Raw genomic sequence first — 21,558 nt, 5'->3', positions numbered from 1 at the left:
TTTTGTTATCCACCATGGAAAATGACAGCTAATAGATAATTTGCCACAGCGAATCAGATATTTGTAATTACCACTTTTTTCAACTCATTCTGAATCTCAATTAAAAACGCTCTTTGAAAAAGTTCAGAATTTTTTTCATTTTTTAAAATCATTCTATCATAATTTTTGGGAATTTCTACATGATGTACCACTCAATTGACAATTTTGGATTACAAAAGATAAAAAAAATCCAGATAGCATTCGAAAGATAGCACACCCGGGCCTTAATTCATCAATTAATTCATTTATTTATTAATCATCAGATGCATGAAGTCGTGAGGCAACTGAGGCGATGAAAAAATGAAGAGAACTTCGCGTAATTGAATCTACCTGGAAGAATATCAGGTATTGGAACATTCCAGGGGATACACACCACTGCCAATAGACCGGCACATTACTCTACATACACCCCCGGGGAAACAGGTTAGAGAAATTCAGTAGTCATGGGCAACGCGTCAACAAATTTCGATTGAAACCCGAGTCGATAAACTTATTCGGAATAGAAAATACGGTTTCTACGTGGCACGCGTATTATTTTCATGCATCTTGAGGATAGAATGTTGAATTATCGAGGGTTTTTAGAATGAAATTATGACTGAGTATGAGGCAATCATGAATTTGAAGGGGTGATTGTCTTCAGGATGTCTTCGGAGATGATCTTTTCAGCTGTAAGGAGAATTTAGAAGATTGGGGTGAATGACTTACCCTCGATCTTGTGTTGGACAGCATGTTGTTGTTTTGAGGGGGCCCCATGGTCTTTGATGTCAGCTCGGGGTTCAGGGCCAGGATCGCGTCCATCTCCACCTAAATGTGGTAAAGAGAGATGAGTTTTATATTTAATGGAAGAGAAATTCATGAAGAATTCATGTCTTTCTTATGGGAAAAAAAATGGGAAGAAAAATTACTGTACGATCTAGGTGAAATTGTATAATATTTCAGGAATTTTTAGGTGAAAGTGAGGGATAAATGCTGGATAAAGGACAACTTTGCCCAGGGATAGGCAATAATATAAGATTTTGACAATATTTAAGGGGGATTATCTCCTTATATTGTTCAAAGTTTAACTATATTTAACAAATTTAAAATATTGTAGAATTTATTAGCTAAATTTTTCGATTAATGGAGAATAAAATATTTGATAATACTGAAATGTAATTTTTTAGGTAACATGTTAATTCTAACTTTAGGTACTTGATTTTCGATTATCCAAATAATCGTAAATCTTCCTACCTAAATTATTGGTTGATAGAATATTTCTAAATTTAAATGTACAAATTAATGGTTACTTTAAAATTTAAAATTTTTAAGATTTATGTTAAAAATTGACAACTACACAATTTAACGGTAATTATGATTGATTGATATGCCTATCACTGACTTTGAGCCTTTGTAACGGACAAATCCGCGAGTTTTCGGTGCGAAAGTACGAAAAAAACGGACGAATTTTAATGCATTTCCGGAGAATTTTTAAGGGGAAACGGAACCCCTGCGTTTATATGAATCTTTAGAATTATGTTTTCTCCTGCAATTATTATTTTTTATTCATTAAACTACTTCATTGACTCAACAATGCGATAATCGAGTTGATAAAGTAATTTCATAGATAGAAATTAATAATTGTAGGAGAAAACACAATTCTAAGATTTGATGTAGACAAAGGGATTCCGTCTGCCGTTAAGGATAATTTTTACGAGGGGCTAAACGGAGAAAATTCACCAACTAGTTGTTGAATCTCAACAACTAGTCGTTAAATTTCACCAAATAATTTTCTCCGTGTACTCACTCCCGGAAATCATGACGCCACTCTGTGATGAAATCATTGTAATCATCGAAATCAGGGAAATCCCGTGATTTCAACTCTCTAAAATTATTTCCGAAAACACGCTGAAGTCTTGAAATCATGCCGAAGTCATTTAAAACTAATGAATGTTTTGTAGGAGAATGCGACGAACGGTATTCATCGTGATTTCGATTATTTCATTGCCCCTGAAATCGCTGATTTCGAATCTATGAAATCATTCGAAGTCAATTGCAGTCACGAAATCATATCGCGATCCACTTGAAGTCATCGATTTCATTTCTTCCCGAAATCACTGAAATCAACTCTGAAATCACATGAAGTCGACGTCATTTCGAAATCATGGTGTCACTGAATCAGAGAGTGAGTAGCCCCTCGATTTTTTACTTCATTATCCTCGTAATTTTTCTCTTTGTTCAAGTGCTTGTTTGCCTTTCTGCGAGGAATCAGACTGATGGGCATGTTCTTTATCTTATTGAGAACTTATTTATTGAGAATGGTTTTTTGCTCCAGAGCGCCTGTTGGACCTGCCCGATCTTCTAAGATCACTGGTTCGAAATAGACTAACGATGTCAAGCAGGTTACTACTTTCGCATTGCATAAGCTAGTCAATTTAAAATAGCACTTTAACCGTGACCTAGGGCGTTGACTTGGTGATGAAATCATAATAGGGAATATTTAATTATCAGTACGTGAGCCGAACACGTGCAGGACGAGGGTTCAATGCATTCGTCGGAATAAAATTCATTGACATAAGATTTGGGAAAGACATTGGGGGTGAGGCAAAATGAACACTGAATTCTTTTTCAAATTTCTAACACAGGAACAAATTTAGTAGCGAAGATGTCATGAACATCTAACAAGTGGCCCATTGCACAGGTCTAAATCAAGTGCAGTTTTTTTGCTAAAAATTTGCAATTTGCCTCCGAAAGAATTAATCGAATTAAAATAAAAAGTGCATATTCGGTGTTCTGCCATTAATTTCAGATTAGTAGGGATCCCTCCTGAAGTTTAACCTCAGGAAAATTCAATAGTTTTTTTTAAAGACAATTTGAGATGAAATTTTTTAGTGAACTGAATTTATTTTAAATTAGACTGATTGAGTGAAAGCAAAATGAATGTAAAATTTGATATCAAGAGTTCATGCTCCTGATACATCAATGTTGATGTCTCCTCGGTCGTGAGTAAATTATTTAAATTTTCTTTTTCTCCTGAATAGTTTTTCTTAAACTGGACTTGAGACCAGTATAATTTTTTTGCTAATGAATTCGCGATTTGCTTCTGAATGGTAAATTGGGGAAGAAGATATACCAGCCGTGAAACCTTAATATGGATCGTAAATGTCCCAAATGTCTAACATGAGCTCCATATGCCCTGGTTAAACATCTAACAGACGCCGACTAAATTAAAATTAAACTGCTTTAAACTTCCACTGAATATTGATTAAACCTTGACGAAACCTTGGTTAAATCCTGATTAATCTCCGAGTAAACTTCGACTAAACCCTGGCTAAACTCCGACTAAATCCCGACTAAACCTCGATTAAATGCCTTTTAAGGCTATAATTTCAAAGCAAATGGTGCAATCGCCACTATCTTCGAACTCGGCCGAGATAACATCCAAAGGAATATTTTAAGTCATAATCAAAAAAATTTCGACGATCATTCAAAAAATCCTATTTTACTAAAGACGAAAGAAACGTGAAGTTGTTTTATATCGAAATATCTCGAAACTGTCTGACCGCTAATCCTTAATTCTGATTGGTCAATATGTGACACAAAGTTATTCACAAAAAAAAAACACACGGCATTTTCAAATTCTTCAGTGACATAATTTCAAATTCTTCAGTGGTAAATTTTTTTTTCTCGTCATATATTTCACATGTATATACTATATTATCGGTGAAATTATTAAATTCTGTCCTTTTATGGAGACCGATTATTAAAAAAAATTGAAGATAATTAATTGAAAATGAAAAATTCTTTATAGATTCTTTTACTCTACTTCGCTATTCACTTCAATCATTAGTCGAATTCTCTTTGATTCATTATCAATATTTATAAGGTATTCATGAGAAAATGAAATTTAATGAATTCCATTTCTTCATTTCAACAAATGAATAGATCAGCGCGCGCATAGATCTTATAATTAAAAACTAAAAAACCTAAAAAACTAAATTTGAAAAAAAAGCCGCGGACATGACCTAAAACAGTATATTTGAACTCCTGACACAAAAATTAATCATCTTCACACAAAAAAAATGGAAATTTCAGATTTGACGAATACAATGCTTCCGTTTGGAAGCAAAAAGTCAAAGCTGTTCATTTTACTCCACTTTTCCCCATTCATTCAGAATATGACTTGGTTTAGGTCATAAAAAGGACTGTTAATTATAGTTTATTGTTACCTCCTTCCCCTTGGTCTCCCCTTTCTCGAACCATTCTACTGTGACACTTCTTGACTCCCAGTTGACGCCAGAGACAATCGCCGAATGGACACGGCCTGCAAAAAAAAATCATCAAAACCTCAAATTATGTAAAAACACTTGAATTCTACGAACAATGGGGGAAAATGTTTAATGGCACAACTGGAGGAATGCGACCGTGAAGACGGTTATTCGAGGAGATATAGTTTTTTGTATTAAATTATAGAGAATAGTTGTCCGAGAAAATGTCAATTGCTATTGTAATTTCAGTTGTATAAAACGAAATTCTTATTTCAGTCTCAATCAAATTTTTTTTTTCTAAATGCGTCAGAAGTTATATTAAAGTAGAATATCCAAACTCCACGTAAATAATTGAGTGCGAGGAAAAATAAATTTAAAATGCCCGGAAAAAAGATTATTCATCTTTGATTTCTCACATGAATTCTAACCTTGACGAGAGTACAAAATTGATCCATTAAATTCTCTCTACAATTATTTTCTTAAACAATAGTTGCTCGGTTGACGAGGGCATCCTGTCCATTCGGGGTACCCAGAAACATAAATCATCACAAAAGTGTGACACTGAAGATACCTTTCGTATTAGACAAAATTTTTATTTATGTTTTCTAATTTTTTAAGATTTTTTGGCAATCTTGAGAAATTTATTTTCTGAGAAGACTTTGGGTTATTTTGCCACCTCCGAATTAATTATTATCAATAATACTGGACTGCTAATTGAGTACGAACTGAACTAGAACGTTTTTATTCATATCAACTTCCGTTAAGAATTTACTGCAGATTTTCCATCTTCAAAATTCAAGTTATGTTTATACTACTTTAATAGGCACAAAAAAATCATCGAAAAATCTAGCGAACTCAATTTTTTTTCCTGTAATAATAATAATAATAAGAATAATAATGATAATAGTAATAATAAAATGTAATAATTATAAAACTGAAAAATCAATTATTTGAAATAATAATAATTCTTTTCAGTAAAATATAATAATAGTTTTGTTTTTTCAATGGAAAATTCTACTGGATTTTTAATGAACTTCGAGTTTTTGAATGATCTTATTGACGAATTCCGCAGCTTTACTGTCCATTTTTTAAATAGAAAATTTTCAATAGAAATTATTATACTGAAAAAATTTATAGAATTTCATCTTTTTATTGATATGTTTTCTACCGGAATTTCTCGATATGAATTTTGTATGTTTTTTTACTAATATTTTTTGTTTTCATTTGCAAAATTGAAAAAAAAAATTTTTTAATTCGAGCCGAGGAAATTTTATAGAAAATATCTCAATAGAATGAGTTTTACACAAAAAATTTTTTCAATATTAAAATATATTTTATATTTTTTCAATATTAAAAGATTTTTCAATATTAAAAGAATTTCCGACGTACATTGATCCAGGTTTCAATATACTAATCGAAATTTACAAATAGTAAAATAATTGATAATCTAAATTTCCAATTGATGGTGAATTAAATACTTAATAATAATATGGATCTGTACATTTTCTATTAAGTAAATATCACTAAATTTCTTATAACGGATTTCCGATTATCCAGTTAATCGTCAATCTTCCTAACTAAATTACTGCTTAATAAATAATTCAGAATTTGAATATTAAAATTGATGATTACTTTAATAATTAAAATTTAACAGTGATATTAACTAATTAATAATTACTCCCAAATAATTTAACGGTAATTATAATTCATGGACATAGCCATCCCTGACTCGCGGAATGTACACTAGAATCATCCAAAAACTAACAAAAAATCCAACAAAAATCCAATCGAATTTTCCCCCAAATTCGCTCCCTTTTCCATTCCATTTTTCCATCCATAAATGAATATCTCTACGCAATTAAAATACCATTATCTAATCCCTGCACCGTGTCCTCCCCGGACTGATGTAGCTCACTCCTAGCCGCGGGTTTCGGTATCATCGACTGAATTTTCTTTTTCCTCCCATTACAATCCTTCACCGGCCCCTCATTACCCTGAAATGGTATCACAAAGCTGCAAGAATTCATTCCAGCCCGGAAGTCTTGCTCATTTCCGGATATCCTCATGCTAGCTTCTCTGCAGCCAAATTTACTTCCTTCTGAACCTGTCTTGACATTAACTTCCTTCAGCCCAAAATGATCCGACATCCTTCCCGAATCCCTCGTCATCCTCTCATTGTACAAATTGTTATTCAATGTTACGAATGCGCCATTACTCTCCTCCACCCGACCCACTCTCTGATTTTTACTCGTCGACTCCCACGGATCGCTCGAAATTCGACATCCTCCATTAGCCATCGAGTTCGGAATCGTTGAGTCTCCGCAAGTTGACGAGTCAACCGAGCCATTCTGATATTTACCACTGATGTTGTTACATTTCAAAGTGTTTTTCTCAAGTGTGTCCTCAGGACTCGCATCCGAAAGAGAATCATAGAACTCTCCTTCGTCGATCGAGTTATTCTGTATTTTGTGATCGATTGTCTGAGACAATTCGCGATTAGACCAATCGTTCGTTCCACGCTCTGCACCATTGAGTGTAGTTAATCGCTGGCGCTCACCAAGGTCGATCCTCTGTTTCTCTTCATCCGCACGACATTTCCCCCCCAACTCTTCGTTATTCTTCTCCTGTATCACGTAAATCTCCTCACGCGTCCGCGATTTCTTCTTCTTGTCCTTTTTGGGATGAGATTTCGCGTTTTTAACGCCGCACAAACACTTACTGAACCACCCCATGTGTCGAACAGTATAAAAATAAGCGAATGTCTTCCGAATGATCTCCAATCACATCACGTTAGCACCACCGGAGACACAGATGTGTGAAACCCAAGACAACTTCGCGTCTGACAGTTTCACTCAATGAAAAACTATTCCGGATAGACGTACGTCTCATTCCAGCCTTGTAAACTACGTTTTAATGAATACTCAAGGTCCATAAGTCTCGTAATAATCACTATGAATCTCATTCATTGACAATTCTCTTCCTCACGACATTAGCTTGACAGGACACGCAAACGTGCTGCGGACATTGACGTACCCACGGCCAAAATAGAAATGTGCCTTTCTCATTTTTTAACGTTAAATATTCTGTTATGTCTTGAATCACAACAGTTGCGACGGCAATTCACGAACGAATGCTCCGCAATAATGAACACTTCACATTGTTTACGACGCGTTTTATTTTCCCGAGTCCTTGAATTCCAAAGTAGAGCCACAAAGCCTCGGTCAAGAGTAAAAAATGTGAATTTCCCTGAGACGTAAAATATTTTCCAATCGCATCAGCACACCGAGCACTTCACCATCAACTGGCGGAATCGTTGTTGCGCCGATTCATAAATACATTTATTATATCGTCCCGGAGAGGTAATTCGATGTCATACACCGGGCGTGTATTGGCGAGCTTTGCCGAGTGGAGTCGACGGGTTCGATCAACCGTCAAGCCTCAATTCCCCTGCGACATCACAGTTACAACCGAACGTGCACTTATCATTCATGAAACAACGTCGATAATTAAATCGGACATCAGATAACTGATGGGTGTCATTGTACTTTGGATCTTCAGTTTCTGGTAATGCGCACTGTGGACCCTAGAATGGTACCGGTGTTTACGGACGTTGCTAGCGGAACCTCTGGCGGTTGCATCGACAAAACATCTCGATGATCGAGGCAAAACACTTTGGACTGTTGGCAAAACGTCACGGATAATTGAGTGATTACATGCGATGAGGAGGAACTTGGCTGAATGTTGCGAGGTGTTTCCATTCCTTTGGGTTTTCGACGTTCGACTGCTGGAGATGATCGAGGACTGGAGGGAGCTGCCTTCCTCCCACTGGGATTAGTCCACTGGTAATTGATGAGGCAAGACCTGTTAACGAACGTCAAAATTATCGCAGTGTTGTTAGTCAGCCCTAGTTCAATCGTCCTCGCTATGTTTTTGGCCTAATTCGTTTTTTCTTCAACTAGAGAGCATTGTAATAGGAGAAGCCTGGAGGCATTTGATATGACCACCGGTTTCCACTCATGCGTGATGCGTATTTTTATACACAAAAGAAACACGTGACGTTGATACTTAAATTTCCATCGTCCTCGTTTCGTCAATTGCTGCAGTGACCATGTCTGATCAGTGATTGAAAAAAAGTTGTATCGACGTAGATGGAGAAATTAAGTGTTCAGTAGTTTTTTTCGGCGATGGGGGATTCGACGCTCGGGGAGTGACTGCCACTGGGCTTAGGTGGCATTAAATTTAAATGAGTGCATCCTGCCGCAGAATGGTTGATTCTTGGTGGTAGATTGTGATTTACTGATGAGGAATAGAGAGTAGTGTGTTGAAAACATGTGGGCAGTTGCTTTCGTCACAACTTCGTCGATATTTTTTTGCTAATGAATTCACTGTTTGATTTCGAAGGGAATTTCTAAGGAGATGTATTTTTAATTTAATTCAAGGATTGATTGAATTCAATACTGTTTAAATGTTGGCTGCCAACATGGTCCCAACGTTGGCAGTCAGCATTGTCTCAACATTGCCGCAACGTTAAAAATTTGGACCTTTCCTTGAAAATTGGTTTCACGGTGATTTTTTTCAACAACAAATGATACAATCAATCTCATGATCGAACTCGGTCAAGACGACTTTGGAAAGAATATTTAAAATCACAATTCAGTAGTCAAGTGGTAAAACGGTTTAAGGTATATCCCTAGAGAACAGGTTTTGCTTACGATTGTCCCCAGTTTTTCATAAATAATGCTTATAATATTCCCTAGCTACTGAAAAAAATTCGAACTAGCTGGACTACATAGTTTAGGAGATAATGAATAATGAAATGCGAAACTTACGAGAAAATAATTGTTATGATGGTCTTAAAACACGAATCTGTGGTAGTTTTTTAAATTTCAAATACGGTGAATTTTTTGTAAAATTTTGTAGTTCATAGTTTCTGCCATATTCAACTCGAAAAAATGGAAATTTCGGGAAATCGTTTCTTATTTGATTCAAACAGTTATTGTTGCCTTCTTTAACAACATATGAGGATAAAAAACTCAATGATTTATGAGAATGCAATAAATTAAATTATTTGGAATTTTCTCCGGAAATCCACAGGGACTAACTTTTGGGTGGAATTGTCTGGGGATATACGTCAAGGCGATTCACTAAATATCTCGGAATCTAAGGCAGATAGCAATATTTTCGTCATAACATTTTTTGTAGACCGAATTAAGAGCTATCAAAAAGTTTCCCATAAAAATTTCGCTATCTCCTTTAGATTCGGAGATATACTGCGACAAAACAGATAAGAGCTAAATCCACTTAAACCGTTTGGCCGCTTGGCTACCGAATTGGATTCATTTAAACAATTATTTAAAAATAGCACGTTCGAACTCCTGATGGCGGAATAAATTATCCTGACACAGAAAATTGGAAATTTCGCATTTGACGAGGACAATATTTCCCTTCGGGAGCAAAAACCCTTCCTATTACCTTGACTGACCATATTTTGTGCGCAAATGTAAATTAAGGAATAAAACTAAATAAAATGAGTTCAAGTGCGGTTTATTTTTATTACTTATCATGAATAAAAAAAAGTTATCGTCCTTGACGTCTCCTTCGAAGTAGTATAAATGAAATGATTCCTTATCGGGACATGGCAGAACTTTCCTTGACATTTATTATTGAAACTTCTTTTTAGTAAAAATGAGATTAACATTATTCGCTCAACATCAAGGTTTTCGATGGTTTGTATGGACATGTGCTCGTCTGCACGAGAATTTACCCATCAGAGGCTCGGTTGCACCAACTCCACATAACGAAAACGTCAGATAAGGAAAAAAATAAATTTGTACGTTCGATGGATTCTTTTACCCGGGAGAGTATCTCAAATTTATCCCAGGAACAAAAACTAAAATTTAATTCCAAGGTTAAGGCCCGGGTGGATTATCTTTCGAACGTCATCTCGATTGTTTCTCCACCTTCATAATGTAAAATATATCGCCATTTCCATTGAATTTTACATCTCGCAGGAGTCCCTTAAAATTATGATTGTACAATCAAAAAAAGTAGAAAAAAAATTGAACATTTTCAAACGGCGTTTTTAATGAAGATTAAGAAATATGTCCGATAGAGAGGAAATAGTGAATGGGTAATTTATCATGGTAACTAACGACCTGATAGCCATTGACTACTGACAAATGACGACCTAACAGCCATTAGAAACATCAAATTATTAATTTGCAATTTCCTCCCTATTGGCTTTATTTCCCAATATAATTCAAAAACGCTCTTTGAAAATGTTCAGCTTTTTTTCAACGTTTTTTTGAGTGTACAATCATAATTTTTCGAGGCTGCAGGTCTATGTAAAACTGAATAGCAATTGGAGATCATTTCTCAATTTCAAAATAAAAAAACAACCAAGATCACGTTCGAAAGATAATCCACCCGGGCCTTAAATCAGTGTTAATGTAAATGGGGCTGCAGGATAAATAAAAAATTATTCTTCAGGTTAAATATTGAAAAATTATGACCTCTACGATATAATTGACCCCGAGGATAAATTTCACCCTGGGGTTTATTTGGATAACAGGGCTTGCTGCAACCGGGCCATAGTCAATGCAAATTTACTAATGTTCGGCTGCTTTGAATTTGATGTTTTACCTACCCGACACGAGCAATAATAATGGTTAGTTCGGGCAATATACGAGTGTGGCGCCAGGCACTTGGTTATCCTTTTCATTATTTGTTTTACCGACGCTCTAACGTCGCGCGCATCATTTGCAAGAGTCTGTCTCATTGTTGCGACAATTAATTCTACTTTATCAGCTTCACGCATTCTTATTTATGTTTCTGATTGCAGTAATTTATTTGTGTTAATGACAGCTGTTATCAGGAATAATAAATGATTATCATAATATTATGAATGACGTCAAGAATATCATACGAAATTACCGAACTGAACGAATAATTTTGGAGAATAAAAATTGAAGAATTCTTCAATTCAAGAAATCGTTCATTTTAATTTTTCTTTAGGACTTTTATTCATTTTTAATCAATCAATATGATTATAAATATGATGATTGATTTCTGTTAATGACAGCTCTTGTCAAGGATTATAAATTATCACAATATTATTTGAGATATGAAGAATATTATTAAAAATTATTGAGTTGAAACAAAATTCCGTTAATTGTTAATTGCATGAAATTAAATTTACTCTCTAGCAAGGATTACGTCGACATTCGCTGCAATGACGTCGCAGCTGTCGACCACCAGCTAGTGGTGAACTAATCAATTGAGTATGAATTTCTCATAGCTTGGACTGATTAAAAATTGCTGGGTCAATTTTAATTTAATGAGTAAACTGGAGTTAAAGGCAAATCAAACATAACTTTTGTTTTATTTGTTGCAGCAAGGCCTGTTAGCCAAATAAATCGTCAGAATAAATTTATGTCTAGAGTAAATTTATTCCACAGTTGAACAATTTTAGGACTGTGTCGTAAAGTGTTTTTATTTAGTCATGTGGTCGTGAATTTCGACTAAATACTTCGTAATTAGTGATATTATTGGCAAATAGTGATGATACTTCGAGATACGATGTTATGTAGTTTGGTAAAATACCTTTGCCGAACTTTCAATCAAAATTCATCGGCGAATTTTTTTTGTTTATTCCGATATTTAACTGAGGATTTTATTAACTTTGAGGCTTGAGGCAGCAGTCTTCCACACGGAGAGAAATGTTCAGTAAAAATTACAGAACTCACAATTCGCTCACCGATTACGGAATCGACTCAGAAAATTTAACCGTAGTCTTGTCACCTGACGGGAAAATGCGACTTTAGTCACCTTCGCGGGAGAGTGCCGCCATGTTATTTAGGCTCCAGCGTTGCCGAATCCACTCTACACTTCCCGGACGCGTTTAGCGAGTTCCCAGCAACGTCGCGCAACGGGCAATTTCATTTAACACGGGAAAAAATTGTTCACCCGTTGGAAATAATTTTTTTTCTCCCCGAATTAAGGATACAATATTGAAAAAAAAATACTAGAATTTTCCAGAGACTTCAATTGACGAATTCAATTTTTCTCAAATTTTCCGGTCAACCAGTCGATGGCAAGGTGAATAAAACGACGTGTTGCGGCAATTCCCTCGCATGGTGACCAGTCTAGGGTTAAGTGACGGTATTGTAATTTTTCACAGGGGGTTCAAGTAAAAATTACGGAACGCTCCGGAAATATTCCGTGACAGTTCCGTAAAATTTCCTACAACCGCATTTCGCTCCGAAATTACAGAAAAGATACGTCATTTTTATTGAATATTTCTCTCCATGCACTATTTTGCTTCGCTCCTCTGATTAAACAGTGAAATAATTCCAAACTCAATGAACTCATTAAAAAATCCCTATAAGTATATCCGGTTTTATCCACACAAAAGGGTGACGAAGAGCCTATTATTAGAAGTCGTTAGAGTTTTGGGGTGAATACCGTAGGCGTTATCGAAGAAAGTGTCCTACTTTGCCATTCACGTGCAATCACCTCAGCTCAGATGGAATAAAAAATTAGGAGCGGTGAAGGCGTGGGTAGAGAGCCCATGATTTATTGATTTCCCAGGATTAATGTTTCAATTTTCGAGATACATGATACATGATCGGGGGATAATTTCACAGCGTTAGCGTGATTAACGTCAGGGTCGGGCTGACGAGGGGATTATACTAGGTTTGTTCCGCATTACTTCTAAGTCTTCTTGAGTCTCCAGTGAATTTCAAATAGAATGAGGTATTAGCTAAGGTTTCTGCGAAGAAAAATGTGTAATGTTACTCATACGCATAAAAAATGATTCTATTTGATGGGAAAAAGTCAATCGAATTTCAAGTTTCCCTGAAAATTGAAGTAAATCCCATTTTTCAGCGGCAGGAAGACGGAAATTCCACAATTTTCATGAATTTTCTAGTGAAAATGAATATTCACTGTCAAATTTCCTTAAATTTTCTTGGCAAATTTGGAAATTCGTGGAAAGTTCTTGGAATTCCAGAAATTTTTGAAGAATTTCTCTGAGAATCCAGAGGAATCTGGAATTCAAGTAAAAATTGCTCAGAATTTTCTTGATTTTTCATTAATTTCCTCTGAATAATTGAACTGAAATTTACAATTCCCGCGGATTTCTTCCTGAAATTAAGAATTGTCAATCAATAAATTCTTTGAAATTTCAGTGGAAAATTTTTAACAGTGTACATTTTCCAAAAACATCATACGCGGAAAAAAAATACTTGAATTGAGTATATTTTATACCCGAATGGGGGATGGGTGTTTCAATTCGAGGATGATTATATCGTATCAGCCCGCGTTGTACCAAGTGCTCTCAAGTGTAATATAAGGGTCAGACACTGAATGTGAGAATATAAGGGTCAAAAAGTGGAGGTTAAAAAATGATGGTCAGAATTCTGACACATAGTGCCTGACCCTTATATGACACTTAAGAGGGCTTGCCACAACCCGACCTGATACAAAACAATCATCTTCGAATTAAAACACCCGTTCCCCATTGAATCAAGTATATTTTATACTCAATTCAGGCATATTTTTTTTTATGTCTTCAATGACATAATTACATAATTACGTTTCACGTAATTCTACGTAATTTCCAAGCAAAATTGGAAGACCGTTAAAATCAACAATTGCAAAGCTTCCATTCAGAAGCAAAAAAAATCTCAATTAGAAATCATAAATCTCAAAATAAAGCTTGTGTTGCTAGTGTGCAATCAATAATCAACCAAATTCGATAATCATGCGCCAAGATTTCCCCATCACTTTAACCCCTGAGAAATGAAAATAATCGCATCACGTGGACACAAGCGAAAACCCTAAATGTACCATTTACCGTATTTTACCTTCCTTCCACAAGCAGATACATTCCCATTATTTTCCCCGCACTCGCGTGAGACACGTGTCAGCATGAGAACTAGTGGGCGCCAAAACATCGCAAGTGCGTGATGATTTCATGTTCAATTAACAACATTACAGCATTTGTATTCTTCAGAAAAATAATCATGATGATTGGAGCGCTGTTTTCGCAAATACAACGTCTTGCTCTGATTTAACAACCGATGGCCGTGGCAGAGAGTGAGATAAGAAGTATTGAGACAGAGCAATGAGTTTTAACGCGGATAACGTAAGAGTTCTCAAGCATCGAAGCATCCTTATAAGGCTGGCTCGCCCACACGAGAGCCGTTCATGACGACTGAATTTCGGACAAGGACTATCCTCACGAGATCTCTATAGATTTATCTCATCTCAGGTCTCCGCGAGTGCTATCTTATCATTTTGTGCACAGATTAGTGAGAAAATGTCGAGTTTAATCGTCTTTTTACGTGAATGAACGTCTAATCTTGTTAATTAATGGCAGATATCAGCGTATAATTCACACGAGACGTGATTATTCCCGTATGAATCAGATAAATAGCGAACAGATCTCCATTGATTCCCACGACAAGGCCGACATTTCAGGAATTAGCATTAAAAACAATATTGAAATCATTGAAGGCATCACGCGGAGGTCTCACTCGCTGATCTATTCTCAGTTGATTCCTGGCGATCTAGTCTGTCCAACTCGATCTAGATACTCTGTTGTACCTCAGGTCGAAATAGCCCCGTGCCCGGAAATAGACACGCATCTCAAGGGAAATGTCCCATAAACATGCAAAGAAAATAGGGGACCGGTGCAGTATTGGAGCCTGACCATGCCTCCGGTGACTTAAGGAATTTTTAATGGCTCTCGTACGAATCGATACATTGAGAGGTTTATAATAATTCCATGTTTCTTTAAAGTTGGTTTCTGGGGGGAGAGGTGACCTTGAAAAGTCGCAGGGTTTCGTAGTATCGATTTGACCATTCTATGAACCATAAATAAACGAATCATAATTGTCCAAATCATTTAGGCCAGAAGAAAATAGAATACTTCTACTTTTATAATATTGCATTTACTAAAATTTTCTTTGAACAAAGTTAATTAGAATTAATAGCTGAAATTACGAGATAAGCTCACATTTTTGAAGTTAAGAATAGGAGAATCTGAACGCAAAATAGTGAAAATGTCGATCAATTTTTTCACTCTGAACAAATAATATTAATATCCAAATACAAAATTTCTGATATGAATAAAAAGAAGCCGCGACTCAATATTCCAAATGAAGTTTTAATTTCTAATTTGGTGCTGAAAGCACGAGATGACAATATTCTCATCACGGAATTATTTGATGAGACGAACAACAGATTAATTGAATTACCGAGTGAACTAACTAAAAATTGATAACAGTGTGGGTACGCACTTTTACCAGAGCATCAACAAACATTGAATTCCAGAAATTCACACTCGAAAGTGTGTTCTAGAAGGAACTGAATTGTAATTATGATTAAAATCTTATTCAGTGAGCACAGGAATTGGAACATAAGCAAATCATTTATTGTAATATGATAATTCAACAGCTGATAAATTGGGACATATGATTCTCATTGGTCGTATTGCGTTTTGCAATGACAATGATTATAAAGAATTAATTGAAAAAAAGAATATCGAATCTGACAGGAGAAGGGGCATAACGAAAGGGTAATGTAATGATCGAAATGGCAATAATAGAAACAATTAAAATAAAACTCATTCAATTGAACATCTGGGATAAGAGATATTAGTCAGCAGTTTTTATGAGCTGAGAGTGATATGCCATCGATATCACTCTGGGTGAAATGTCATTCATTACATGGTTCACTGCACTAGCGTGATAATAAAACATCCACGTTTTCATCTGGAGTAAAAATCCATATTTAGTCCCTTCAATTTGTAAAATGGAATCAAGGCGTTTAACTACCCGGAAATTACAACAAGGGGCTGGAGTAATCCCTCGACTTGCCCACAACTTTCAGAGGAAATGGGAGAAGCCCCTCGGGTGGAAAACGCGATAATTTCGCAGGCTAGACACCGGAGTAAACAACATCTAGCGGTTGGAGCATACGATTCACACATTCATACGATTATTTGGACTGATGTTGATGTATTTTTAACGCTGCGAAATTTTATCAATTTTCGTTTAAAATTTTGGGGGAATTCTTCAGGAACAGAGGAGTTTACTATTTTTTTGAATTATTTTTACAAAATTTTCATAAAATGAAAGAAATTTTGAGATTTTTGATGAATATTTACGCTGAATTTTAAAAGACAATAGAAGTGTTTTCTATACTGATAAAAATTTGCAATCCACTGAAATTTCAAGGCATTTTGTCATTGAAAATTCATAATTTCATGGAAAAATGCGTGGAAACTGTAAAGTTCGTTTTAATTATTCAGGAAAAATTGGTGGAAAATTATGAAAATTTAGAGAAATCTCTCCGTGAATTCCAGATTCCTCTGAATTTTCAGGGAATTCCTTCTAATAGTCCTGGGATTCCAAGAATTTTAAAGCAATTCCCTGAAAATTCAAGGAAGTTTAGTATTTATTTATTTATTATTTTGCCATGTATACCCTACTCGGGTTTTTACAAGTTCCCTAATTTTGCGGTTATCATGGGCCGACTTCCTCTCCAACCGTGTCGCATTGTACCCCAGGAGCTGTACGCCGTGCACAACTTCTCCTGGTGACCAAGGGAAACCATGGAAAACCTTGGTCGACACGGACGTCCATCGACCGAGCATCATCGAGGAATGTTTTTCTACCATTTCTCCGATGATTCTCGGTGTCTAGACTACCGTTCGACGGTTTCCGAAGGATTAAAAAATCCCTGCCCCAAGCCGAACTCGAACCCGTGCCTCACGGGTCCCGCCATCCGGCCGAGCGATTTAAGGAAGTTTAGTAGTGAATACTCATTTTCACTTGAAAATTCATGTAAATTGTGAAATTTCCGTCTTCCTGCCGCTAAAAAGAAAGGGAATTTACATGAATTTTCCGAGAAATTTGTAATTCCATGGATTTTTTTCCCTTTAAATCGTATTGAAGGTCTTTTTCCGGAAAATTCGACCAAATTTTTCAACAGTGTGTATTTCCAGAAATTTGTTCACAGAATTGTAATACATTCAAAGAAAATTCACAATTCTTTTTTGATTTCATGAACAATTTGAGAGCAATATTCTGTGCTCTATGAGAAATATTTACTCTATTTACTTTTTATTTTCTGTAAAAACCAGAAAATTCGAAGACTGGGTTTATATTTCAAGGACTTCTCATCGTAAAATTGACACATAAATTGTCCACAAAAGTGTCTTCTATTTTCCCAAAATTCTGTTCCCAAAATCGTGATAACATAAAAAAAATGTTGTCAATTTGATCTAAACTTTCACTAAAAATCTGAAAAATTCGGAGACTAGGCTCAACTTCCAAGGATTTCCCATTGCAAAATTGAAACGTCAATTGTCGACAACGTCTAGACCTGCACTCCATCCAATGACTACACCGTAAAAATACGGAAACCAGTGTCCATTAGGTAGGAAACCCGCTCCTTTCTTGGCAAAGGTGAGTCATCACCCCCGGAGAACGCGTAAATAAAAACCAGAGGTCTGCCCGTATAACATCGAAGACAGTGACCTTGATACTATCCTCTCCCTTGTACAAAAGTACCCGGTAATATTCTTTAAAACCCGATAACAAAAATCATCGTTGAACGGCCAATAGTGGTACTCACGGATCGATGGTCGAGCGTGCATGGGTTTCGTTGGAGCGTGGAAATTCCCGTTATATTACGAGTAGCTACCGTGTGGCACACGATCCCTAGATATTTGATAGTACACAACTAACTTCATAAAAAATGCATTGCAGCCATGATTGCTTCGGATGTCTCCTATTTTTCCATGACGATAACGTGTTCGGTAATTCGGTGTTATTGTGGAGGATAACTCGTGCATTCTCACCCTTACGACCCGCACAATATCGATCGCTTCATTTTTACTTAAGTGACCCGGTTCAAGTTAAAATTTTTTTTGGGTCAAGTCGGGGAGATTTTAATCGGGACAATTGAGGATATTTCGGTAATTCCACGTGGAAAAATGGTATTTTTACTTCATTGGAGATTTTTTTCAATTGAAGAGGGAAACAAGCGGACAATTACATTTTTTAAATAAATGAGTATAGGGGAGAATGGGGTAAAATGGACACTTTAGACTTTTTTTCAATTATTCATAACTCAGAAACAAATTTATCAATTGAGCTCAGTTTAGGCGCGTCACAAAGAGAAAGAGTTGTTCTTTGTATTGAAACAAAAATTATTAAATTTTATCTACAGTTCAACCCCTCATTAACATTTAAAAAAAAGTCAAGTGTCCGTTTTACCCCAACCTCACCGATTTATAGATTTGTATAGTAATAAATTAGCAATTTGTTTCAAAATGGGTTCCCTTTTTTCAATTGTTCACTGACAGAAAAGCGAAAAATTTCTCGAGCAAGTCTTATTCGAGCCAACAAAATCGTTAGTTGGAAATCACCAAAAAATATATCTCGATTAATTTTAATTGTTTCATTCAATAAATTCGAGAAATTTAGCATAATTCAAAGATTCAAATACGAATTTAAGAGAAAATATTCATAAAAATTAATTGATAAAAAAAAACAAAATTGAAAAAAAAAATGAGAGATAATTTTTTAACACAAAAATCAACTGGGGATTGTCATCATTTGACAATCTCCTTTCAACAACAACGAAATATTTGGCTCAAGAAACTAGAGGGAAGTTTATCAAGAAATTTTTTTCCCTACGTTACAAGATTGCTGTCATATCATTATTACTATTTCATTTAAGAATTTATTTTTTATCTGTGATTATTGAATAGCCGACAAACTGCTATCCCTCGTTTCATATAAAACGAACATTTTGCGGGAGCAAAATACGTATGCGAGCATCGAATAACGAAGAAATAGCGCTAGAAATTACATTTCTTGCTTGCACAGAGAATAAAATTTTTTTGCAAAGCCTAAATCTATTTTTAAAATACAAAATTTCAATCTTGGCGCATGCGTTGCATGTTTGGCACAAAAAATCTTCTTTTGATTTTTAGACTTTGAGTTTTGCGGCTTTCACTAATTCCCCAATTTTCAGAATAATATCACGCATTTTCAGGTACTCATATCTAACTTGGACGAATCTATCACCAAATTTCAGTGATAAAAATCACTGATAATGAGCTCCATTCTAATCAGTGTCCACTATCACCGATAATTGGCGATAGATCCCTAAAAATATATCTCTGAGAATCAAAACTGTCTTTTCCTCAACTCTAATGTATTCTCATTTTTCCTGCAATTGCATCACAAAAAATAGAGTTAACTCATTCGATTACGCAATCCACTGAAATTTCAAGGCATTTTGTCATTGAAAATTCATAATTTCATGGAAAAATCCGTGGAAACTGTAAAGTTTGGTTTAATTATTCAGGAAAAATTGGTGGAAAATTATGAAAATTTAGAGAAATCTCTCCGTGAATTCCAGATTCCTCTGAATTTTCAGGGAATTCCTTCTAGTAGTCCTGGGATTCCAAGAATTTTAAAGCAATTCCCTGAAAATTCAAGGAAGTTTAGTAGTGAATACTCATTTTCACTTGAAAATTCATGTAAATTGTGAAATTTCCATCTTCCTGCCGCTAAAAAGAAGGAATTTTCATGAATTTTCCGAGAAATTTGTAATTCCATCGATTTTTTCCCTTTAAATCGAATTTAAGGTCTTTTTTTCAGAAAATTCGGTCAAATTTTTCAACAGTGTGTATTTCCACAATTTTGTTCACAGAATTGTAATACATTCAAAGAAAATTCACAATTCTGTTTTGATTTCATGAACGATTTGAGAGCAATATTCTGTGTTCTATGAAAAATATTGACTCTATTTACTTTTTATTTTCTATGAAAACCAGAAAATTCGAAGACTGGGCTTAAATTTCAAGGATTTCTCGTCGTAAAATTGACACATAAATTGTCCACAAAAGTGTCTGCTATTTCCCCAAAATGTTGTTCCCAAAATCGCATTTTGCAAATTTTGTTCCCTAAATTACGCATTCAATATTTTTTTTATTCCCCTCAATTTTTCATTCTCCGAGATAAAAGAAATTCTCAATTGTGCTGCTCTCGTCGCGTAGGTCGACAGCATTGTTTCGCTGAGCTGCGGTCGATCAATCATACGAGTAAGTGAGTTGAGACCAACTTATCCGAGTACAAACGCGCTGAAAATAATTTCTCTGTTGCGAAAATGTCCTGCCTTTGTGCGAGAAAATAGAATGGGAATAATTGAAAAATTGATCATTATCATTAGTACTCAGTAATAATGGTAATGATGATGAAGACTGCTCTCAATAATTCGTGAGAACAAGGCAACCGAACTGTTGGCGCTGTTCTTGTAACTTTTAGATCAGAGAAATGGTTTTAGAGATATAACGGCTTCAACGTTACGTTGAGGATCCCCCGGCCGCTCTAGATTGTATAAACGCGGGTTCATTTACACCAGGGAAATGCAGTTAGGCTTGAATGTAGTTGTAACGTTGAATGATATTACAAATGCCTGAAGGTTAGCGGCCAAATTTAACTCGACTTCACTTTCAAAAACATTTGTACAAACTTCTCTAAACTCGAAGCATTCACAAATTTTCAACACAAGTTTTGTTACAATTTTGAGATACTGAAGTAAGATTAGGTTAATTTCACTGGAAATATAAAAGTTTAATCGGAATACTGCAGCAACGATTTTTATTTCTTCTGGAAAAATTTAAAAATCGTTCATCGAGGCTATCATTGTGGCATTATGAGCAGTTTGACAGTTAATATCCAATGTTTCATAAAATAATAATGATGTCCAGTAAATTCTTCTAATAATTAAATTCTCCCAGTAAATTTTTTTTATTTCTCAGTAGATTCTTCCAATAAACAATTTCCAGTTCTTGATCAAATCCATCATTCCCAAATTTTCAGGTTTTCAACAGACGTTTTGTAACAATTCTTTGATACTGGCGTGAAATTCCGTTAATCCCACTGAAAATATAAGAATTTAGGCCGTGACTATTCGCACCATTGCGTGAATCACTCCCGTACACTCCATACACTCCACGCATGCGTGAAGTTTGTGTGTTTCACGCAGCCGAATTTTCATACTGCTGTGTATTTCACGCAGTTGAAGTTTCATACTACTGTGTGTTTCACGCAGTTGAAGTTTTATACTACTGTGTGTTTCACGCAGTCGTGTTCAGATACTCCTGTGTGTATAAACACACAGGTGTATAAAACTTCAACTGCGTGAAACACACAGGTGTATAAAAATACAACTGCGTGAAACACACAGG

General features: G+C 35.4%; 1 protein-coding gene across 7 annotated transcripts in view; it reads right to left on the bottom strand.

Moving 5' to 3' along the window:
* Positions 1 to 21,558, bottom strand: part of LOC107037886 (kinesin-like protein KIF2A) — a 56,613-nt gene that overhangs the window by 20,030 nt on the left and 15,025 nt on the right. For 4 of the 7 annotated variants that reach the window (XM_015256689.2, XM_015256688.2, XM_015256691.2 and 1 more), the window contains exons 1-3: positions 6,151 to 7,564; positions 4,245 to 4,339; positions 745 to 843 (exon numbers count right to left, since the gene is read on the bottom strand). In XM_015256689.2, the coding sequence (XP_015112175.1) occupies positions 745 to 843; positions 4,245 to 4,339; positions 6,151 to 7,015 (1,059 nt within the window). In that variant the 5' untranslated portion in view covers positions 7,016 to 7,564. Of the gene's footprint in view, positions 1 to 744; positions 844 to 4,244; positions 4,340 to 6,150; positions 7,566 to 21,558 lie in introns of those variants that run through there. The other 3 variants (XM_015256687.1, XM_015256690.1, XM_015256693.2) reach the window with 2 other exon arrangements.

This window comes from Diachasma alloeum, unplaced genomic scaffold, assembly GCF_001412515.2.
Source record: "Diachasma alloeum isolate Michigan unplaced genomic scaffold, Dall2.0 Dall_scaffold_00271, whole genome shotgun sequence".
Lineage (NCBI taxonomy): Eukaryota > Metazoa > Arthropoda > Insecta > Hymenoptera > Braconidae > Diachasma > Diachasma alloeum.
The sequence above is the reverse complement of the archived record's forward strand: the minus strand, read 5'-3'. Positions and strand labels throughout refer to the sequence as shown.